General features: G+C 45.2%; 1 protein-coding gene across 1 annotated transcript in view; it reads right to left on the bottom strand.

Annotated features, from left to right (window-relative positions):
- The window catches only part of LOC132210778 (uncharacterized), a 125,221-nt gene extending 109,041 nt beyond the window's left edge, over nt 1-16,180 (bottom strand). Inside the window, exons 1-2 of the mRNA XM_059652945.1 lie at nt 15,543-16,180; nt 13,299-15,381 (exon numbers count right to left, since the gene is read on the bottom strand). Coding sequence (XP_059508928.1) covers nt 13,299-15,381; nt 15,543-15,576 — 2,117 coding nt within the window. The 5' untranslated portion in view covers nt 15,577-16,180. The remainder of the gene's footprint in view (nt 1-13,298; nt 15,382-15,542) is intronic.
- Nucleotides 16,181-24,844: the final 8,664 nt, after the last annotated feature.

The raw sequence follows: 24,844 nt of genomic DNA, 5'->3' as shown, positions 1-24,844 counted from the left end.
TTCTGAAGAAACCCCGGGTGTCTGGTTTGGCAGCAAGCAGTTGAGGCTACTCAGTTTTCTCAGTCCACCATTGGTTCTTGATTTCCTTGTTCTTCCCTGGAACTCTGCCTTTATTGTTTGAGGAGTTCTCCTCTTTGCCTCATCGGTGATGCTGCTTTGCCAGGCATAAAGAACTTTCCTTTTCTTGTCAGTGAGGTTTGAGATGATGTGGTCATTCTCGTTGAACAATGCTTGGTTTTTCCTGGTTTTACAGCCAAAGGTTTCTTCATAGCATGAAGTGCTGGCTGTCTTCAGCTCTTTTCAAATTTCTTCCAGTTCATTAAAATGAACTGAATATTTAGATGAAGACATTGTTGGAAATTCATCAGTTTGCTTGGAGCTGCTCTTTGTTGAGCTTTATCCTGAATTGGTTCTTCATCTTCAGCTGTTTCTGGTGGCATTTGATGGTCATAGAAAAGTAGATAAGTCAGTGGGCCTGTCCTGCAGTCACCTGGTCTGGTCAGGAGGTAATAAAGACTTCAGTAATGAGCACATCCCTTTAGTCTTGGGATCGAACAATGATGTAGTTAATCATGTGTCAGTGCTCTGATCGTGGATTGCCCCAAAAAGTCTAGAACTTGTCTTTTTGGTGGAACAGTGTATTGGTGATGAACAGCTTGTGTACTGCGCATTTGGTAAGCTAGAGAATCTTGGAGTTGCAATTCCTGACTTCAAACTTTCTCATGGTTGCTTTCCAGAGCTGACTGTCCTTTTCAACTTTGGTGTTTAAGTCTTAAAGGAGGGTAATTTCATCTTCTTGAGGGACGTTGATGGGTGTGGTGTCCAGGATGGAGTAGAAGCCTTCCTTGGATTCAACAGTGGGATCAAGGCTTGGAACATCAGCACTCAACTGTTACCTGCTCCTACCCTCTAATGAAGGGTCTAGGCCCGAAACGTCAGCTTTTGTGCTCCTGAGATGCTGCTTGGCCTGCTGTGTTCATCCAGCTTCACACTTTATTATCTCGGATTCTCCAGCATCTGCAGTTCCCATTATCTCTCACACCTACAGAACGGAGAGTCAGGTGGTGATTGTTGATGCTAACGGAGGGGTCTACAAGTCAGTTGACAAATTTATGTTTGATGGTAAATCCAATTCCATGCAGCCTGGGTTGATCCTCAGGTATTTCTGAGGAAGAAGGTATACCTCCCACCTTCTTTCCTCAGCTGAATGTTCAATCATGCTGTTCAGGGAACTGCAAAACTCAGGATGTAATCACTGAATTAAATAGCCTATAACCCTATTGATCCCCACTAACTGTCAGATAAAAGACAAAAAAGATAAGTATAACAGTTTCTTTTTTAAACATAGCTGGCAAGCATTCCTCATTAAAGGAAGACTGAAGGCTTAACTACACAGATTTCTGAGTATGTAAGATGTTGAACCATGCTGATTTTAACTATTAGAGGTACAGTCATCTTTGCAAAATTGGTTCACATTAATTATAAAAGGCAAATGCATGGATAAAAATAGCAAGAATGGAATAGTGCAAGAAAAATCAGCTAAAAAGCTGCGTGACAGCATGTTTTGCTGGTATCAATGGTCTCATTTGGGTTTTTGATGTTTTCCAAACATGCAGAATAATTAGTGGAAATTCTGAAAAAGGTGAACATTTAAATATGAGACAATGCAGTACAGCTGCCACACACACACAATACCAGCTCTCGGAGCTTACACCCAGTGTAAGTGCCATGAATAAAGGGGGCATTAGTTTCTACATCAAACTGTCAGTGGAATAATTTGCTGTTTCTCCCAACTAGGTCATTTGTATGATACAGGTTTAAAAATGTAGTCGTGGTTCAGGCAATTGATTATTTCAACATTCAACATTCTTGACCACACAAACTGTACAGTTCAAGTGAAAGGAATGTATAATAAATGCGAGCTTTACCAGTGATATCCATATTCCAGGAATGAATAGAAAACTGTCCAGAGACCAAATTTTGAGTCAGTTTGAGCTGTGTTTTTCCTCAACATGATTTGTTTATTTAAAGGAACACAAGGCACACCATTGTAATCCTGTAAAGTTGCATGTTGTGTTCTAATGTTCACACAGTAATTGCACTAATGAGTTACTCTGACACTATTACTACGATCTTAAGCTGATGACAAGCATCAAAAATGAGGGGAAGCAGGAACATCTGTGGCTAGATGGAAAGGTGAACATTAATGGAATCAAGCTATTATTCTGGCTTGAAGAAAGAAGCAATGGTGAACTGACTGTTGCAATTTCTGGAATAGATATGGGTTGCAGTTATAAAACAATTAATTCCATGAGATCTTGTGTTGTGGAGTAGCCTATTGACGGTTACACTATGCAATATTTGTCAGAACCCTATCATGTCTACTGGGCTGTTGTCAGCCACTAATCTTCTGTGCCTTTTGTTATGTGGTTTGATGCCACACTGAGTTTGGGTTCATGACAAACTAGTCAAGGAGAAGGAAAAGTCAAGAAATGTCTTCAGGCTTAGACATCAAAGTAGCAGTATTTACATTCCATTCATGCTAAATACTGGTATATGTGGTAATTGTAGATATACCAGACAATGGCTTATAGCTACACTAGGTAAAGCGCACGCTGTTCATATCCGGATGCTTTTGAGAGTCTTCCAACCTAGATTTTTCAAGTTTGATCTTGTTCTTCCAGTGTATTCTAACTTTTCACACTCTATGCCATGTGTACTCAGTCCCTAGACAAAAGTTGCACTAAGGCCCGAATGCTCCCACACAGCAGCTTGTTCATTCAAAACGGAGTATGATGAAATCCCCAATGCAATTTTGAACTTCAAAATGAATGATACCTCAGCAGGTTATATAAATAAAGAGACCATTGGAGGAAGGACATAAATTGCCAGAGGTAAATGTTTCCAGAGGTTTGTAGGACCAAGAAGAGCACACATGCTGTCTCTGTGCCTCCCCTGAAAACTTTCCAATGACACCTGGGCTTTCTTCCTGCCTGGCTAAAAAGAAAACTGCAATTTCTGATTCAGTCCTACAATTTCTGATTCAGTCCTACAAGAGTGACTGGGTTTCCCCACATGTGCAGACTGAGCTGCTTATGAGTAGTTGTTTGCTGGTGCCAGTTCATCTGTTTTAGTTCATTCCAGCTAGCCCAGGAAAATTGCTTGAATTGAGATCATTAATAATAGAATCTTATTTTCCCTCGCTGTGATGTACAAAGTAGACATTTGAGACAGGGCAGATTAAGATTCAGTTACGTTCCTATGAACTGACGAGTATGAAAAGGAGAGGGCTTACAAAAAAGAACTGTATGCAAGACTACCTGGCAGCTAGAAGTTGAGTTTTATGGCAACTGGCCAAAAAAATATTTAATTAGACAAGGCTTAATATTAACACCCTTGGTGCTGCTGCCAAATCTCTCTCCAGGGAGTCTCCTGTTAAAGAACTTTCCTTATTAATTCTAACCACGAGTTTGCCTCCAGGTTTTTCCTGCACCCAATAATCCTTAAAGATTTTCCTTTAGGTGTGTCACAACAGTGCAGTTTCCTCTTGTTCATCCACTGATAGGAATTCATGTTAACACAATTGTCTTCTCATACTGTATCTAATCCAATAATAGCGTGCAGTTTTACTGTAGACAAACTGATTTTCAAATGCCCAAAAAAAGTGATGTTCTCCTATTGGATTTGTTTTGGAGTGACAACAAGAGGACTCGTTCTGCATGGCTGGAGGTTCAGGTACCTAGAAGGAAACTGTGGAGAGGCACTGGGAATTCCAAATGAGGGAAAGTGGGAAAATACAAAGAAACAATTTACTCTGCATTTTAACTGTTTGCTGAGTCTGATTATCCTTCTTTGGTTGGAAGAGACAGAGCTGAAAAGTTAGATCAGAAATGAGACTAGTAGAATAGAACTAGTGGACCCAGGAGGCACAGGATTCAAATTTTTGTAAAGCCAAAAAAAAGGCAAAAAGATGGAGTAAGTCGTCCTCTGCATTGTAAAGAAGAAAAAGAAGCGCTGATGTAAATTTCACCTTCATTAATTCCCCCAATGATAATGTTATAATTCAGGTGTTCTCCTAGCACTTAAACTTCCGTGCACAGTAAATATAATAAGTTTCCACATGCAAACCAGGCTCTGAATCAAAACATGCAACTGAACTAACACTCCTAAGGCCTGTAATGGCCCCTTATTAGTACCCAGCCATTTTGCTGGTTAGTAAATAAAACTATTCTAGCGTGAATATTTTGGACTAGATTTTCTGGGAAGTGGCCATTTCATGTAGATTATCACTCCATCCCTTTTCTTGAACAAAAAGAGGAATCTGTTTCTGAAAGGAGGTTCTACTTAGAGCTCCCTCAGAAATACAAAGCCATACTTCCAGTATACAGTTTATTCGGGGAGGGTGTGTCAGTTCCTGTGGGACATTGTTTCAGGGATAGCAGGAACTGCAGATGCTGGATAATCTGAGATAATAAGGTGCAGAGCTGGATGAACACAGCAGGCCAAGCAACATTAAAGGAGCAGGAAGGCTGATGTTTCATCAGAAAAGGGTCCAGACCAAAAACATCAGCCTTCCTGCTCCTCTGATGCTGCTTGGCCTGCTGTGTTCATCCAACTCTGCACCTTGTTATATTCTGTGGGAAGTGTCAAGTTAGAGTCTGCAAGCTAAGTGTGGGGTCTGTTTAACAGTCAATCAGGAGTTAGACTGTGTATTTACTTGTCAGACTTTTCCTGGGTAACTATTTAACTGAATTCCATCAGAATCATCCTGAGCCTCTGATTTTAGGACTTCCATAGGGTTCCTGCCCTAGATAAATTGCCCTGTGGAAAATTTCATTTCCCAGACAATTCCACCAGTGTGCTATGGTAAAGAGCCCTCAGAGTCTCAATGCCAACTCTCATTTATGCTCAAATAATGATTGGTCACCAGAAAACCTGCCTGTCATTTTCAGGAGTTGTTGGAAGAGCAAGTGGCATTCCATGTATTCTCCAGTACATGGTACACAACAGGAAACAAAACTCCCCTCCCATTCCTTAGACGACATGTCCATCATGGGCCTCCTGCAGTGCCACAATGATGCCACCTGAAGGTTGCAGGAACAGCAACTCATATTCCGCTTGGGAACCCAGCAGCCCAATGGTGTCAATGTGGATTTCACAAGCTTCAAAATCGCCCCTCCCCCTACTGCATCCCAAAACCAAGCCAACTCATACCCACCTCCCTAACCTGTTCTTTCTCTCACCTATCCCCTCCTCCCATCTCAAGCCACACTTCCATTTCCCACCTACTAACCTCATCCCACCTCCTTGACCTGTCCATCCTCCCCCCTCCCTACCTTGCCACCCATACTCTCCTCTCTACCTATCTTCTCTATCCATCTCCAGTCCGCCTCCCCCTGTTTATTTCAGAATCTTCCCCTCATCCTCCCTCTCTGATGAAGGGTCTAGGCCCGAAAAGTCAGCTTTTGTGCTCCTGATATGCTGCTTGGCCTGCTGTGTTCATCCAGCTTCACACTTTGTTATCTTGGATTCCCCAGCAACTGCAGTTCCCATTATCTCTGATCACAATGAAACTGTACAAATGTACAATCTGTGAAGACATTTAGACAAAAAAGTAAAATCCACAACCATTATTTTGGTTGGTTTTCCTACAATCTGAGCATTACTTGGGAGGTGTAACATGGGGCATTTCCTTTCCAGACTATGTTATGTCTCATGTGTTAGAGAGATAGTAGGAACTGCAGATGCTGGAGAGAATCTGAAATAACAAGGTGTAGAGCCGGATGAACACAGCAGGCCCAGCAGCATCAGGGGAGCAGGAAAGCTGACATTTGGGCCTAGACTGAAAGAGGGGCCTGAAGAAGGGTCTAGACCCCTAATGTCAGCTTTCCTGCTCTTCTGATGTTGCTTGGCCTGCTACGTTCATCCAGCTCTACACCTTGGTATCTGTGTCACGTGTTATTTAGGTGTTCTTTGATGTAAAGGCAAACACTTCATGGTTAACAGCATACATCCTTTCCAATCACATTTTGACTTGTTGTTTGAAGTATTGACCAACATGCAACAATGCACAGTTTGAAATCCCCTGGGACAAAGGTTCCTTGATGATACAGCTGTATTAAAAGGTGCAATAAGTGAGCTTGAACACTTTCAACACTTAACTGAAATCGAGGCTACAATTTAACATGCACCTCAGACAGCAGACAATAATGATTAGTATCAGGAGCCACAGTGCTGCAGCCATGTACACTGGGAGTTAGTCTGCAGTGCAACAGTGGGCTGAATTTTAAACTCCTCTTCTTTAAAAAAATTTCACTAAGAAAACAATTCATTTTAAACCCCAGTCATTTCAAAATAGTTCAAATATAAGCCAGAGTTAATCAAGGTGTCTTCTAGTTTATCCTCTCAGCTTTTGAATCATTCTAATACTTGGTGATTGGCCTACAGGTACTCATTCCATAGTTGGAAAGTGGGACTTAGTGGTAATGTTTCTACTACCGGCATCCAGGACAAATCTGATCTGGTTGCACACAAGACCATGATTAGCACATGTCAGAAATACAAAGAAATGAAACCAGTGGACAAACTCTTCATTGTCTATATTAGGTCCATACAGAGTGCACAGAACGAGCACTATGCCCCATTTTCAGATGCAATTTTTAAAAAATGTTCATGAGATGTGGGCATTGCTTACTAGGCAACTGTTTGTGGCTTCTACAATTGTCCTGGCCAAAAAGGTGATGGTGAGCTGCCTTCTTGAACCACTGCAGTCCATTTGACAGATGTACCCACAATGCAGTTCCAGGATTTTTGACCCAGCAGTACTGGCAGAACAGTGATATATTTCCAAGTTGGAATAATGTGTAGCTTGGAGTGGAACTTGCGGGGATGGAGTTCCATGTATCTGCTGTCCTTATCCTTCAAGATGGTAGAGGATTTGTATTTGGAAGGGGTTAAATTTGCCTTGGAGTGGAACTTGCGGGGATGGAGTTCCATGTATCTGCTGTCCTTATCCTTCAAGATGGTAGAGGATTTGTATTTGGAAGGGGTTAAATTTGCCTTGGAGTGGAACTTGCGGGGATGGAGTTCCATGTATCTGCTGTCCTTATCCTTCAAGATGGTAGAGGATTTGTATTTGGAAGGGGTTAAATTTGCCTTGGAGTGGAACTTGCGGGGATGGAGTTCCATGTATCTGCTGTCCTTATCCTTCAAGATGGTAGAGGATTTGTATTTGGAAGGGGTTAAATTTGCCTTGGAGTGGAACTTGCGGGGATGGAGTTCCATGTATCTGCTGTCCTTATCCTTCAAGATGGTAGAGGATTTGTATTTGGAAGGGGTTAAATTTGCCTTGGAGTGGAACTTGCGGGGATGGAGTTCCATGTATCTGCTGTCCTTATCCTTCAAGATGGTAGAGGATTTGTATTTGGAAGGGGTTAAATTTGCCTTGGAGTGGAACTTGCGGGGATGGAGTTCCATGTATCTGCTGTCCTTATCCTTCAAGATGGTAGAGGATTTGTATTTGGAAGGGGTTAAATTTGCCTTGGAGTGGAACTTGCGGGGATGGAGTTCCATGTATCTGCTGTCCTTATCCTTCAAGATGGTAGAGGATTTGTATTTGGAAGGGGTTAAATTTGCCTTGGAGTGGAACTTGCGGGGATGGAGTTCCATGTATCTGCTGTCCTTATCCTTCAAGATGGTAGAGGATTTGTATTTGGAAGGGGTTAAATTTGCCTTGGAGTGGAACTTGCGGGGATGGAGTTCCATGTATCTGCTGTCCTTATCCTTCAAGATGGTAGAGGATTTGTATTTGGAAGGGGTTAAATTTGCCTTGGAGTGGAACTTGCGGGGATGGAGTTCCATGTATCTGCTGTCCTTATCCTTCAAGATGGTAGAGGATTTGTATTTGGAAGGGGTTAAATTTGCCTTGGAGTGGAACTTGCGGGGATGGAGTTCCATGTATCTGCTGTCCTTATCCTTCAAGATGGTAGAGGATTTGTATTTGGAAGGGGTTAAATTTGCCTTGGAGTGGAACTTGCGGGGATGGAGTTCCATGTATCTGCTGTCCTTATCCTTCAAGATGGTAGAGGATTTGTATTTGGAAGGGGTTAAATTTGCCTTGGAGTGGAACTTGCGGGGATGGAGTTCCATGTATCTGCTGTCCTTATCCTTCAAGATGGTAGAGGATTTGTATTTGGAAGGGGTTAAATTTTGTAACAGTGCACCTTACAGATGGTATAGGCCACAAATCATGGTGTGTTGGTGGAAGGAATGCATTTTGGGAATAGTGCATTGGGTGCAACTTAGGCTGCTTTATCCTGGAAAGGTGTCAAGCTTCAATTGTTATTGGAGCTGCATTCATCCAGGCAAGTGGAAAATATTCCATCACACTCCTGACTTGTGCTTTGTGGACACGAATGGGGAGACAGGAGGTGAAATACTTGCCACAGGCTTCCTAACTTCTGACCTATTAATTTGTTTGCTGATCCAGTTGGATTTCTAGTCATTGGCAACCTCCAGGACATTGATATTGTGATGGAATACTTCCTCCCTGCCTAGATGGGTGCAATGTCCACACTCAGGAAACTTTAACACTCTCAAGGCAAAGCAGCCTGCTTGTTTGGTACCACAGCCACAGACATTCACTCCCTGAAACACCGATGCTCTGTAGCAGCAGTGCGTACTATGCCCAAGTACCATTTTGACACTATGCAGATATCCATCAAGGCTCCTTAGACAGCATCCTCCAAAACCACAATCACTACCATTAAGAACGACAAGGGCAGCTGATGCATGGGAACACTTGTCTGCAAGCTACTCACCAGCCTGACTTGAAAACAGATTCCCATTCCTTCAGCATCTCTGGGTCAAAATCCTGGAATTCTCTCCCTAAAAGCAACATCAAATAAACTGTAGCGATTCAAGAAAGCAGCTCACTGGCCCCTTCTCAAGAGCAATGCTGGCCCAGTGAAGCCCATGTCCTCTAAATGAGAAATTTTTAAATATACATGACAGCAATGCCATTGAAAGTCATGAGATTCACAGCTCAGCCAGCAGACAGCAACATCTCCATTCACACACACCATCCTCCTACTCCTCATAAAACCACCTCCACTCACCAATGCCAATTTTGTTTAGGGTCTTACATGCGACACTCATGCATATGCTGCCTTGATGTCAAGGGTAGGGTCTGTCACCCTCCCTTTGGATTGCAGCTCTATTACCCATGTTTGGGCCAAGGCTGTAATGACTTCAAGAGCTGCATGGTCCTGGGAGAACCTAACTGGCATCAGTGAGCAGTCTAAGTTGCCAAAAAGCTTCACTTCTAAATTTCAAAGATAATGGGAACTGCAAATGCTGGGGATTCCAAGATAACAAAGTGTGGGGCTGGATGAACACAGCAGGCCAAGCAGCATCTCAGGAGCACAAAAGCTGACGTTTGGGCCTAGACCCTTCATTAGAAAAGGGGGATGGGGACAGGATTCCGAAATAAAAAGGGAGACAGCGGGAGGCGGACCGAAGATGGATAGAGGAGAAGATAGGTGGAGAGGAGAGTATGGGTGGGGTGTTGGGGAGGGGATAGGTCAGTCCAGGGAGGACAGACAGGTCAAGGGGGCGGGATGAGATTAGTAGGTAGGAAATGGAGGTGCGGCTTGAGGTGGGAGGAGGGGATAGGTGAGAGGAAGAACAGGTTAGGGAGGTGGGGACAAGCTGGGCTGGTTTTGGGATGCAGTGGGAGAAGGGGAGATTTCGAAGCTTGTGAAGTCCACATTGGTATCATTGGGCTGCAGGGCTCCCAAGCAGAATATGAGTTGCTGTTCCTGCAACCTACGGGTGGCATCATTGTGGCACTGCAGGAGGCCCAGGATGGACATGTCGTCTAAGGAATGGGAGGGGGAGTTGAAATGGTTCACGATTGGGAGGTGCAGTTGTTTACTGTGAACCGAGCATAAGTGTTCTGCAAAGTGATCCCCAAGCCTCCGCTTGGTTTCCCTAATGTAGAGGGAGCCACACTGGGTGCAGCAACATCCCAGATGTCTTCGTTCTTCAAGGACTGCAACTTTTCTTCACATCCCCTCCCCCCAGTGGTTGAAAACACCCTCGACCGTGTCTCCTGCATCTCATCCCTCACACCCCGCCCCCACGATAACCGCCAAAAAAGAGAATCCCCCTCATCCTCACATACCACCCCAACCAACCTCCGGATACAACGCACCATTCTCCAACACTTCTGCCATCTACAATTCGATCCCACCACTATAGACATTTTTCCATCCCATGACCCATCCGTCCTCCCTGGACTGACCTATCCTCTCCCCACATCCCCACCCATATTCTCCTGTCCACCTCCCCCTCTCTCCCTATTTATTTCAGAACCCTCTCCCCATCCCCCTCTCTGATGAAGGGTCTTGGCCTGAAACGTCAGTTTTTATGCTCCTGAGATGCTGCTGGGCCTGCTGTGTTCATCCAGCTCCACACTGTTACTTCTAAATTTTAATTATTTTGTCTCTTATATAAAATCATATCTTGAGAAATAACAAGATACTAAATACGATGCATGAAATACCATTATTAAAAATGCTATTTATACAAATTGATTTACCTGTACCAAAGAAATTTTTCTAAATAATTTATTACCAGTTGGCCTGGAACTACAGTATCATATGGATTAAGTAATGGTTGCTGTCTTCCAGAAATCAGAAACATGATCATCCAACGTCAAGCGACAAATGGCTTTGTACTTTAGTATCAGTGTCAGAATTTAATAAGAATCCCAGTTAATTCTCAAGACAAAAATATCCAATGGCTTTTATGCTGCAGGAATGGCCAGCATTTTAGAAGTTTCTCATAGAATAGTTTTAAATGCTGGGTAAAAAGTATTGCTTTGTATAATACATTCACACATTCCTGTGCAAGATCTTTGTCTGCCAATTCCCTGACTTTCTCAGTCTGCTTTCATTTGTCTGCCCTTCCATCTCTGCTCATTGAAAAAGTCAGTGGCTGGCATCACAATTAGCAAGCACTTCACAAGGGTCACAAGGTACAGACCACACTAACTCATTGTTTGAAACTGATTAGTGTAGGAGTCTTCATCTCACAGTCAGTACTTACATTGTTATTAGTGGGTACATTTTGCAACCTACAATGGGAGTAGTCTTGCAAAGTCACTTCAAAACCCATAAAGGTTTACCCAGCCTTATAATTGGTGCAAATTAGCTCAAGACAACTTTCCCTCCTCACTCAAATCAGCAAAACAGCTTCATATTGAAGATGGGATACAGGAAGTGCAACTACATGTATTATTTAATGAACAAAGAGGAGGCATTGGCCTAGTGGTATTACCACTGGACTGTTAATCCAGAGACCCAGATAATGTTCTGGGCACCTGGGTTCAAATCTGTCCATGGCAGACGCTGGAATTTCCATCCAATAATAGACAATAGGTGCAGGAGTAGGCCATTCAGCCCTTCGAGCCAGCACCACCATTCATTATGATCATGGCTGATCATCCACAATCAATATCCTACTCCTGCCTCATCCCCATAATCCTTGGTTCCACTATCTTTAAGAGCTCTATCTCTTTCTTGAAAGTATCCAGACAGCTGGCCTCCACTGCCTGCAAGAGATATCTAATTATGACCATGAATCCGTTGTCGATTGTTGGAAAAACCCATCTGGTTCACTAATGCCCTTCAGGGAAGGAAACTGCCATCCTTAGCTCATCTGGCCTACAATGTGGTTCCGGACCCGCAGCAATGTGGTTGACTCTGAACTGCCCCCTGGGCAATTAGGGATGGGCAGTAAATGCTGCCTAGCCAGTGACGCCCTCTTCCCATGATGGAATAAAGGGGGAATAAAAAACAGTAAGTGTTCCAAGGTACTTCATAGATTTGGAACAGATGCCAAGTAGCAATATTCCTGATGTTGTTGCAATGCACACAGTCCTTTAGGGATTTTTATTCCCAGAACGTGGGCATCGCTGGCTAGGCATTTATTGCCTGTCCCTAATTGTGTAGAGGGCTGTTGAAAAACAACCATAATCGCTGTGGCTATGGAGTTACATACAGGCCAGACCAGGTAAGAACAGCAGCTTCCTGCCCTAAAAGACATTCATGAACCAGATGGGTTTTTCCAACAATACACAACCATTAGAATCCTAACTCCAGATTTTTATTGAATTCCACCATGGTGGTATTTGAACCCAGGTCCCTAGAACATTACAAGGTGTCTCTGGATTAATAGTCTAGCAAGAATACCACTAGGAGATCACCTCCCATGCACTGTGCTTCACATTTTAAGAGAATTGCTGTATGTTCACAGAGGTAACAAGGTGTAGAGCTGGATGAACACAGTGGGCCAATCAGCATCATAGGAACAGGAAGGCCAACATTGCGAGCCTAGATCCTTCTTCAGAAGCCGCAGGAAGGTCTAGGCCCAAAACGTCTGCTTTCCTGCTCCTCTGACGCTTCTTGGCCTGCTGTGTTCATCCAGCTCTACACCTTGTTACCTCAGAGTCCCCAGCATCTGCAATTCCTACTATCTCTGATAGATGTTCACGGCCTGTTTGTCTCCTGTGGGAGAAATTCTAGACTCCTCGGACATAGCTTACAGGGAATGTTACTGCTTTAGTAATAGGACAAGAATTAGAGGAGGAAATGTAAGTCATGCTAGAAGAGAGTGAGTGCAAAAGAAATTGGATGCTTTTCAAACCTGAGCTGAAACAAAAAGCTAGGAGTCTAGCATTCTAAGACCATAAGCCAACTTTGCTAAAGGGTTTGCTAGTAATGCTAAGTGACACTCTGGAATGCTAAATTTGCACTTTATTTAACTTCACACCTTTCAAATATATTAGGCAATACAGACCAAGAACATCCCGACTGATCTCTGAAATCTGAGAACTGAGCACAAACCAGCGTAGCAGTTTGGTTGAGATATTTACATTTCAGGGGAAATAACCAACTTCAGCTTTCATTCCTCATCTGCCTAGTCATCTCTGATGGAAATTATGTGCATGTATTCTGGGCAAAGTCAAGAGTAGGCTATTAAACTTCCCATTAAAACTCAGGAGTTGCGGTCACTCCCTGTCTACACTCGCACCTATAAAACTAAACTGTAAACAAGTAACTCCCTGCCAAAGAACTGCATCACACAACATCTTTCTGAAGAGAGGAGTAAATTGGAAGAAAAGAAAAAGTATTTTTGAAAAACTCAAGACGAAGCCCATGTTGAGGGTTTTGGGAAGATAGATACCATTTAACATGCCTCATACAGCAAGAATCAACATGTCTGTAAAAACTTACCGTGATCCGTTTGTATGGTAAATAACCAGTGAACGTCTCACAACGCTGCGAGGCCCAAATAGGGGCAGGTTCCTGTCCATGTACTCCTCAGTTGTTTGGTTCCAACTGTCCAGTGTTCCAAATTTCCCACTGATGTCACCAACTTCGTACTGGTCAACTGTGCCCCTGAGTGGCTCAGGGGACAGAGATTCATTAACATGGAATGGGTTGTAACGACCTCCAACACGAGAGTCAGAACAGGCACCAGTGTCAGACAAACCAGCTTGGATGGGAAGCGTGTGGATGCTGTAAGCTCCTGCCCCATGATTCCGATCGGTTAAAGTCACCTGCACAATCGTACGGTCTAAATCTGACACTTGTTTAAATGTCACATTTACTCCTAGTTGATCAACGCCCCGTGAATCCATCTCCAGTGAAGTAGGGTGAAGAAAGGTTATATTAGCACAAGCTAAGAGAGAGGTTGCAGAATTTGCTTCATAAAGCACCACTGCTCGAGGAACAATGGAAAGTTGCCCAGCAAGTGCTGATGTGGTGTCAGTGAAGAAGTGCTTGCTGTAAACTGCGCTGTTGTCACTGCTCAGTTTGAGTGCTCCATGTTTCTCAGCGTAGTCTCCAGCTTCACATCGGAATGGACTGTCTGGGCCACACTCCGTGTCATATTGACCACCAGTATCCACTCTGAAAGGGTTAAAATTTCCCTTGGTACTTAAGCAAATATTTGAGTCAGAATCCAGTTCAGAGCTTATGGGATATTCGTGAACGCGCCAAAGGTGGTTTGTGGTTATTCGAGCGGATGAATTGGTATAGGAAAGGTCCATAAAAATGGACAAGTCCGAATAGGGGTCGTTTTTCTGTTGTTGAAAAATGATTCTTCCTGACACTGGTCTTGTAAATACTGCTACTGCTGTTGTAACTTCACTGAGATGCTCAATGGTAGCGCACAGCCATCGTGATGAATTGGGGTGGTGGATAACGACAGAACGCCCAACAATGCTGTTTCGCCCGAACAGTGGCAGGTTCCAGTCCTTAAAGGTGTTTTCAAACGTGTCCCGCCCAGTTAGGAAGCCATGCCTTTTACTCAAGTCCCCTACTTCATACTGATCATGAGTTTCATTTGCGTCTTGAGGATAGGATGGCCCGGAAGGGACCTTCCCAAATGGGTTCCAATGCCCTCCCAGGTTATCATTCGCACAAAGCTGATCTCCAGGAGTACGGCGTGGGGGCACTGGGAAATTGTGAACATGGTAAGGGCCAGCCAGCTGGCGCAGGTTCTTCAGAGACACGGTGTAGCTGGTGCCATCAAACGGGGAAACTTGATGGAACTTGAAAGTTCCTCGGACACCTTTCATATCTACATAAGCACAGGCTTCTTTCGCTTTTAGCTCCTGAACTTCAGTGCAAAACCACTGAGAACCATCATACATGTACAGAAACTGTGTGGGGGTCCTGTCTGTCAAATTGACTCCATCTCTGCGGCTTTTTATAGGGGCTAAAGGGGTACCCACCTTGAATGTGCCGAGCAATGTGCCAGTATTTGGCACAGTACTGTCTGGTGCCAGTGAGCAGCTCTCCGTCCCTCCTTGCAGGAGGAGGGTCACATTCATCACCCCTAGGTCGCCCTGGCTAATAGCCATCAGATCGGTGAGAATCCTCGATGTTTCCTCACCAGCATTCTGGCGAATGTAGACATCTCCTGCGACGGACGAGAAGAACTTCCCTTGCCAGGTCGAGGTGCTGCCAACTTTCCTCACAGTGGCACACGCTTTAGTGGCATTGCGACAACCCTCGATGGTGACGGAGAGATCCGAGAGGTCCGTTCTGTTCTGAAAAAGGCTGCTGTCCGTCACGACGCTCTCTGTTTTGTCCGCCGTCAGGCTGTACACTCTCTCGCCGATGTTGGACTCGTTGCAGGGGTCCCTGAAATTCCCGTACCTGACCGGGAACTCGTGAACGGAAATGATAAACTGCTCGCAATCGGCCTCTAAAGCGATCTGGATGTTTCGGGAGGAGCTGTTGAACTGCACTGTGCCCTGGATCCCGGCCATGTTCACATCGGCTCTGTACTGCTCGGGGGACACTGAGCCTTTAACAGAAAGGAAACCGCATTAGGTCCCATCCCTGCGCTCCACATCAACAAGCTCCCTTCACCAAATATACTTTTCCGTGTTCAGACTTAAAGAACACTGCAGCACCCGCCTCACAAGCACTAAAATATGAAAAGTTCCTGCACGGTATAAAACTTACCGAACAGGGCAGCGAGCAGCAAACTCCACACCATAATGGTGCCCCAAGGAAGCGGCTGGTAACTGGAGAACTGGGAGCAATTCAGTGCCAGGCTTTCAACTGACAGCGGTTTATCTTATAACTCAGCTCATTGGAATTTCTGCCTGGCGATTGGGTAGCTCAAATATTGTTCAGCCCACTTTCTACAGCTGTGGCTGTCTGAATGTGCTCTCCAAAGGTGGGAGCTTTCAAAGTTCCCTTTTTTTTTACCAATTATGTTAAATTTATTTTAGTTATATATAATTTTACACTGCATTGGGTTTTTCTTTCCAGTTGAGTAACCGATATCTGCTCGAAAAGTCGTGACTTCAATCCTGCTAAGCCGTTTTTTTCCCCGAATTTCTTGTTTAGCCTTCGATTTCCAACAGTAACTGCAGATTGGAATGAAGTCACAAGACGCTCCAAACTTTGTGGAACGGGCTCCCTTGCTGAAGATGTTGGCTTGCACGCTGCATGAATCACTAAGCCAGACAGAAAGGAAACAAGAAAGGCAGATGCGTGGGCAGAACATTGATCTGTGTTTCAGAAGCACAGTGCCTTCCCCTCATCCGTTCCAAGGTTAAATCGGGTGGAGCAGAGCCCTTAGTGCTGATGTTGGCTCTCTGTCTGTCTCCCTGCTGAGCACTGAGGGCACCTAGTGCTGCCAGACTGCTCTGTAAAGGCAATCAGTCCGTCTCAGAGGGAAGCTGCACACAGCTGTAGGAGGGTCCCTCCCTCACACCAATGCTGCAATCGCTGTGAGATAAGGGAATTTGAGTACCAAGGCAGACAGGGTACGTCAGAGTCACACCTACAACACCACGGGGCTTGGTGGCAGAAAGAAATTCCACAGGTCCATAGGGAGGAGTAATAAGAACTGCAGAGGCTGGAGTCAGAGATAACACAGAGTGGAGCTGGAGGAACACAGCAGGCCGGGCAGCATCAGGGGAGCAGGGAAGTTGATGTTTCAGTTCAGGACCCTTCTTGAGAAAATCTGAAGGTAGGGAGGAGACTGGCATATACTGAGTGCATTGGGAAGATGTAGTAGGGAACTTCAGTTCCCAGCATCTGTCCCCAAAGATCAGAGATAATGGGAACTGCAGATGCTGGAGAATCCAAGATAACAAAGTGTGAAGCTGGATGAACATAGCAGGCCAAGCAGCATCTTAGGAGCACAAAAGCTGATGTTTCTGCTCTCAGGATGAGGCATTCCACTCCCGTACGTCCCATATGTCCTTGTTTATCAAGGACCGTAACTTCCTCCCTCAGTGGTCGAGAACGCATTTCCCGCAACTCATCCCTCACACCCCGCCCCTGCATTAACTCCCCTCGTCCTCACATACCACCCCCCCAACCTCCGGATACAAAGCATCATCCTCCAACACCTCCGCCATCTACAATCCGACCCCACCACCCAAGACATTTTTCCATCCCCATCCTTGTCTGCCTTCTGGAGAGACCACTCTCTCTGTGACTCCCTTGTTCGCTCCACACTCCCCTCCGACTCCACCACACCCAGCACTTTCCCCTGCAACCGCAGGAAGTGCTACACCTGCCCCCATACCTCCTCCCTCACCCCCATCCCAGGCCCCAAGATGACTTTCCACATCAAGCAGATGTTCACCTGCACATCTGCCAATATGGTATACTGCATCCACTGTACCCGGTGTGGCTTTCTCTACATTGGGGAAACCAAGGGGAGGCTTGGGGACCGCTTTGCAGAACACCTCCACTCCATTCGCAGTAAACAACTGCACCTCCCAGTCGCGAACCATTTCAACTCCCCCTCTCATTCCTTAGACGACATAACCATTCTGGGCCTCCTGCAGTGCCATGATGATGCCATCTGTAGGTTGCAGGAACAGCAACTCATATTCCGCTTGGGAACCCTGCAGCCCAATGGTATCAATGTGGATTTCACAAGCTTCAAAATCTCCCCTTCTCCCACTGCATCCCAAAACCAGCCCAGCTTGTCCCCACCTCCCGAACCTGTTCTTCCTCTCACCTACCCCCTCCTCCCACCTCAAGCCGTACCTCCATTTCCTACCTACTAACCTCATCCTGCCCCTATGACCTGTCCATCATCCCTGGACTGACCCATCCCCTCCCCAACTCCCCACCCATACTCTCCTCTCCACCTATCTTCTCCTCTATCCATCTTCGGTCCACATCCCCCCTCCCCCTATTTATTTCAGAATCCTCTCCCCATCCCCCTTTTCTGATGAAGGGTCTAGGCCCGAAACATCAAGCTTTTGTGCTTCTAAGATGCTGCTTGGCCTGCTGTGTTCACCCAGCTTCACACTTTCTTTCTGCCCCCAAAGACCTAATTGCAATACTAAAAGTCACATACAGAAAGATCAGCTTCTGTACAGTCACTCTATCCAGCTCAACAAATATGAACTTTGCTTCCTACATTTCTTGATAATGAAATACTGTTACAAAAGGGAGAGTGACACAAGCATCAGCCTTGCCTCAGCGATAGCTTTCACACCTCTGCAGCAAACGTTCATTGAGGAGGAAATGGTGTCGTGGAAATGCCACAAGATAAACAACCCAGAGCCTGAGTTTAACAAGGTTTTGGAGTAGATCTGTAGCTCAGGTCCGAAGTTGTGGTTCTCCTGGATTGAGATGAGGGAGGGTGATGACTCACCCGAACCAAAGACCCACTCCCTGCCATCGACAGGACCAATGTGATCTACAAGATCCCCTGCAGAGACTGCGCGAAACGCTACATCAGACAAACAGGAAGGAAACTAACAACAAGAGAACATGAGCACCAACTGGCTACAAAACAACACGACCAATACTCACTCATCTCAATCCACATGGACAAGGAGAACCACCATTTCAACTGGGACAACACCAAGATCCTGGGACAGCCTAGGCAGAGACAGGCACGGGAATTCCTGGAAGCCTGGCACTCCACGAAGCAGGCTATTAATAAACACATTGAACTCAGCCCCGTGTACATTCCATGTTGGAGGAAACCTGGAAGTGAGGCAACCCATCTCATAGGACCCCAGAGTTTAAAAACCAGACGGGAAAACACACCGACGATTCATCAGAGGCTGCACTGAGGATGTTACCAAGCACAGTAATGAAACGTCTGCGGAACAGCAAACCAGCTCGACGAGCCAACCAGCCTCAACGCCTCAGGTTAATGCTCTTGCAGGTATGGGTTCAAATTCCACGATGACAGTGAATTTGAATTAATCAAATAACTGTAATTAAAAGTTAGCCTAATGAGGACTACGTAACCATTTTCAATCGTCACCAAAAACCAACTCAATCACTACATAGATTTCATATAATTCCAGATAGTCAGCAATGTGATTGATTCCTAACTGCCCTCTGAAATGGCCTGACCAGCCATTCCAGTTGTATCAAACCTGCCACAAAGTCTAAACAAAAGAATAAAACTAGACAGCCCATCCAGGATCAACCAAGGCGCCAGAAACAACGCCAGCAAACATAGACAAACAAAAACAGAAGTTGTTGGAAAAGCTCAGCAGATCTGGCAACATCTGTGAAGAGAAATCAGAGTTAACGTTTCAGGTCCTGTGACTCTTCATCAGAACTGAGGAAGGGCTCCGAGGAAGGTTCACCGGTCCCGAAACATTAACTGATTTCTCTTCACAGATCATGCCAGACCTGCTGAGCTTTTCCAGCAATGTTTGTTCTTCTTTCTGATTTACGGCATCTGCAGTTCTTTCAGTTTTTATTAGCAAACATAGTGCTGTCAAATCTGCAAGGTTCTCCTTACCAATATCTCAGAGTTCTTGCCAAAATTTGGAGACCTGTCTCACAGAATAGGCAAGCAACAACCCAAGATCACCGAGCTCACAGAATCTTACCTTAAAGATGATGTCCCAGACATCACCATCATTGTATCTGGGTATGTTCTGTCCCACCAGAAGCACAGGCCTACCAGAGGCGATGACACTGTAGCATACACAGTCAGAAAGGAAATGCCTTTGGAGTCCTTTGTTTTGATTCTGATTGCAACAAAGTCTCATCGAATCATATCAACCTGAGCAAGGAAACCTCCTGCTGGTTACAACCTCACACTTCTCTTCGACTGATGACCCCTCTATGTTGAAGCAGTTGGAGGATGCATTGAGGGTGGGAAAGAACATAAAATGGACTTTAGTCGGTGTCTTCAATGCCCATCACTGAAAGTGGCGTAGCAGCACAATTAATTATCAAGTTGATGAAATTCTAAAGGACAGGGCTGCTCGATGGAGTCTGTGATGGCTGCTGAGGTACCTGGAAATGCAGAAAAATCTACTTGATGCCGTCATCACCAATGTATCCAGCACACACACATCTATCAATGAAAAGTATCTGTTAGACTGACCACTGCATAATCCTTGTAGAAAATAAGTTCCATTTTTTCATTAAGAACAATCCCATTAGGTTGTGTGGCATCAACTCTGTGCTCGATGTGATAGACTTTGAATGGATCTTCAAATTAAAATTGGGTATCCATGGCGTGCTGTGGGCTATCAACAGTGACAGCAACAGAATTTGGTTCAAACACAATGTGTGAAGACACAGAAGGGTGATGGCCTAGTGATATTACTGCTGGACTGTTAGTTCAGAGAGCCAAATAATGTTCTGGGGACCTGGGCTTGAATCCCACCATGGCAGATCATGTAAGGAATTCAGTTTAAAAAACTGAAATTAAGAATCTCATGATAACCCCTGCCTGATTCATTAATGCCCTTTAGGGAAGGAAACTGCCATCCTTACTTGGTCGGGCCTACATGTGACTCCAGACCCATAGCAATGTAATTGACTCTTAACTGCCCTCTGGGCAATTAGGGATGGGCAATAAATGCTGAGCTAGCCAGTGATGTCTTCGGCCCATGAATTAATTTTTAAAAAGACTCAGGCCCCAACAGGTCCCCAGTGTACTATCATCATCAAGGATCTGATGATGTATTTCACTGCTCCTCAGTACCACCTGATTGATGGCAGCCCCCCACTTGCCTTATCTGACAACTGCTGCCTTCAGGCTTTGAAACACTGCCGTGACCATCTTGACTGATTAGTGCTCGCAACCATGACAAACTACTTGGTATTGTGACTGTACTAAATGGCAAGGCAAGACAACAATACAATGGTTTGCTTATGGCCAGACTAGTCTGAAAACGCCTGATCTTGGAAGCTGAGCAAACTCAGTACTTGGATGGGAAAACACGCAGGAATACCAGGTGCAGTAGGCTTTATATTATCTACCTGGACTTCAAGAAGGCCTTCCTAAGGTGCCCTACAAGAATAAGATAAGGTAAGATAATGGCCTATGCTGTTACAGGCAGGATGCTAGCATGGATAGAAGATTGGCAGTCTGGCAGAAAGCAGAGAGTGGGGATAAAAGGGTCTTTCTCAGGATGGTAGTCGGTGACAAGTGGTGTTCCATAAGGGTCAGTGTTGGGACCACAACTTTTCACTTTATACATGAATGATCTAGGCAAAGGAACTGTGGGCATTATGGCTAAGTTTGCAGATGATACAAAGATAGGTGGAGGGACAGGTAGTATTGAGGAGGTGGGGAGGCTACAGAAGGATTTGAACAGGAGGAGAGTGGGCAAAGAAGTGGCAGATGGAGTACAACATGGGAAAGTGTGAGGTCATGCACTCTGGTAAGAAGAATAAAAGCATGGACTATTTTCTGAATGGGGAAAAAATTCAGAAGTCTGAAATGAAAAAGAACTTGGGAGTTCTAGTCCAGGATTCTGTCAAGGTAAACTTGCAGGTTGAGTCAGTAGTCAGGAAGGCAAATGCAATGTTGGCATTTATTTTGCGAGGACTTGAATATAAAAGCCGGGATGTACTACTGAGGCTTTATAAGGCCCTGGTCAGGCCACATTTGGAGTATTGTGTGCAATTTTGCTCAGGAAGGATGTACTAGCCCTGGAGTGGGTTCAGAGAAGGTTCACGAGAATGGTCCCAGGAATGGAAAGCGTGACATATGAGGAACATTTGAGGACTCTGGGACTATACTTATTGGTGTTTAGAAGGATGAAGGGGATCTAATTGAAACTTACAGAATACTGAATGGCCTGGACAAAATGAACGTTGGGAAGATGCTTCCATTTGTGGGAGAGTTTAGGACCCTAGGTCATAGCCTTAGAGTTAAGGGAAGACCTTTTAGAATGTAGATAAGGAGAAACTTCTTCAGCCAGAGAGTGATAAATCTATGGATTCCACTGCCACTGAGGTGTGGAGGCCAGGTCATTGAGTACATTTAAGACTGAGGTAGATAGGTTCCTGATTATCAAGGGGATCAAGGGTTACAGGGAGAAAGTGGGAGAATGGGGTTGAGGAACTTATCAGCCGTGATTGAATAGCGGAGAAGACCTGATGGGCCAAATGGCCTAATTTCTGCTCCTATGTCTTATGGTTTTGTGGTCTTATGGAGTCTTTAAGTTCTGAATGTGATGACGAGAAATTGAGTATCCAAGTAGGCACAAAATGAATGAGGACTAAGTGAGCTAGATAAGAGCCCTGAGATGTACCCCACTCTAATCCATGAGATGGTTACCTGTTACTGAATTCAAGCAGCTTGGCAGCAGGAATACAATGTTATTTTGCTCCAGAATACAACATTAAGGGGAGAACTGTATTCTGTGTGTGCTGGATATGTGCCTTGATGATGTGGCAAGGCTGATGTGGGTTGCAGGTGGTTGCTACCAGTGAAGCAGTCCCCTGAGACTTCAGGGATTACTGTACAATATGGAGGCCTGGAGGCACAAATAGCGAGCTGGAGTACCAGGTACGCGCTTTGAATTTCATATTGGGAATTGTTGCTGTCTTTTTTCTCTCCACAGCATAGAGGGTTATAAACTGTATATAAATGAGGCAAGAAACAGAGAAAGAATCTCAAGGATAATAAACTCTGGGTATTACCTGAACAATGTGCACATTGGCGTGGAGAATCGAGTATGAAGTTGGAAGAAGGGTGTGGGAGAAGTGGGTTGGTGGGAACTGGCACCAATACTGGGGTCAAATGGGATCTGTCCTGATGGGATCATTTATGAATGAACCGTACTTGTAAGGATGTTCTTGTGAACTGCATAACTAGGGAGGTAGGGTGGGTTTTAAACCAAACACTGTGGTATAGTAACCAAATTTGAGAAGTATCAAAGAGTGGGAAAAAGGCTACAGAGGGAGGAATTATTGTGGAGAATGATACACAGATACTGACAAGAAGGAACGAAGAATGCAGATCGAAGACCATATCAGGACATAAGAATAAAGGTTACAAAAATCATAAAAAGGACAAACGTAAGGCACTGTATTTGAATACATGTAGCTTTCAAAACAAAACAGACGAACAAATTGAGAGAATAAGTACAATCTATTGGCCATAACTGAGGTGTGGTTCTAGAATGACCAAGATTGGGACCTGAATATTGCAGTGTTATTGACAGGAAAGTAGGATAGAAACCCAGGGTAGGGCGGAGGAGTGGCACTGTGAATTAAACATGATATTAGCACAATAGACCTATGTTACAAAGTAGAGTTTGACAACCTCCTCCTCTTATAACTGAAGCAAAACACCCAGAGAAGCTCACCTCACCTTGTAAACTGTTAAAGGAAGTATGAAAAGTGGTATAACCGGCCAGTCACCACACCCCCAAATTTGTTATAAAGGAGTAGTTAAATGAAAGAAATCTCTCATTCTCACTTCATAATCATCAAGCAACAACTAATTGATCTAGCAGTTAACAAATTAACAGAACTACTAACAAATCAAACAATTCCCCCTTAACTACTAACTATTCCCAAACAAAACAAAATTCTAATGATATAGTGTTCCAAATAAATTCAAGTCTTACTTATATAAACCAAAGTAATAAGAGGAATAAATTAAAACTTAGTTCCTCAAAATTACAAGATAATAAAATGTGAGGCTGGATGAACACAGCAGGCCAAGCAGCATCTCAGGAGCACAAAAGCTGACGTTTCGGGCCTAGACCTTCATCAGAGAGGGGGATGAGGAGAGGGAACTGGAATAAATAGGGAGAGAGGGGGAGGCGGACCGAAGATGGAGAGTAAAGAAGATAGGTGGAGAGAGTATAGGTGGGGAGGTAGGGAGGGGTTCCGTCGGCCGTGGGCGGGGTTCCGTCGGCGTCGGCCGTGGGCGGTGTTCCGTCGGCGGTTGGAGTATCGGGGTGGGCGGCAGGAGCTGCGGGGAGGGTGGTATGTGAGGTGTTGTACCTGGAAGTGGAGGTGGTGACTGCAGCAGCGGTTCCGGAAGTTCTGTGGCCGGCGGAGGCGGATGTGACGTCATCCGTGTCCTCATGGTCAATGGCGGCGGGTGCATGGTGGGGGAGGGGCAGGGACAGACTCGGGATTTGGGAGGCGCAGGAATCCTCTTGTGGGTGGCAGGGGCCCGTGAGTTGGTTGTACTTACGATTTTTGGTGTCCAGTAAAGCTGAGTGGAACTGGGTATTCAGTCTGTGGATCCTGCAGAGGATAAAAAACAGCAGGGGTCCTTTGCAGGTCTGGGAGAGGGAGGCTCTGAGCTGGGGCAGGCGAGATTGCAGTGTGTGGAGGTGCCGGCGCATGGCTGCGAGTGTCTGTTTCAGGACTCGCAGGGAGAAACGTTTCTGAAGGGTCTGAATATTCTGGGTGTAGAGGTGGTCACGGTTGGGCCCAAATTGGGAAGGCTGAAATGTGGACTGTAGTCCCTTGGGGACGATCTGGTTCCGTAGGCAGGTGCTGAGGAAGGTGATGTGGCTGTGGTACCTGGTTTGCTTCAGGACATGATCGAGCAGTTTCAAGGCCGAAGAGATTACAAGAGAGTTGCAATGGGAGAGAGATTCCCTGAGGTTGGTCCGGAGGGAGGAGGGTAACTTCTTCATGTTAGGCATCCCTGGAAGAGGCTTCGCAGTGAGGTTAAAATGATATCAGAGATAATGGGAACTGCAGATGCTGGAGAATTCCAAGATAATAAAATGTGAGGCTGGATGAACACAGCAGGCCAAGCACCATCTCAGGAGCACAAAAGCTGACGTTTCGGGCCTAGACCCTTCATCAGAGAGGGGAATGGGGAGAGGGAACCGGAATAAATAGGGAGAGAGGGGGAGGCGGACCGAAGATGGAGAGTAAAGAAGATAGGTGGAGAGAGTATAGGTGGGGAGGTAGGGAGGGGATAGGTCAGTCCAGGGAAGACGGACAGGTCAAGGAGGTGGGATGAGGTTAGTAGGTAGATGGGGGTGCAGCTTGGGGTGGGAGGAAGGGATGGGTGAGAGGAAGAACCGGTTAGGGAGGCA

The sequence above is a fragment of the Stegostoma tigrinum genome, chromosome 20 (assembly GCF_030684315.1).
Source record: "Stegostoma tigrinum isolate sSteTig4 chromosome 20, sSteTig4.hap1, whole genome shotgun sequence".
Classification (NCBI taxonomy): domain Eukaryota; kingdom Metazoa; phylum Chordata; class Chondrichthyes; order Orectolobiformes; family Stegostomatidae; genus Stegostoma; species Stegostoma tigrinum.
Note: the sequence above shows the minus strand (reverse complement) of the source record. Positions and strands in the feature narration are given on the sequence as shown.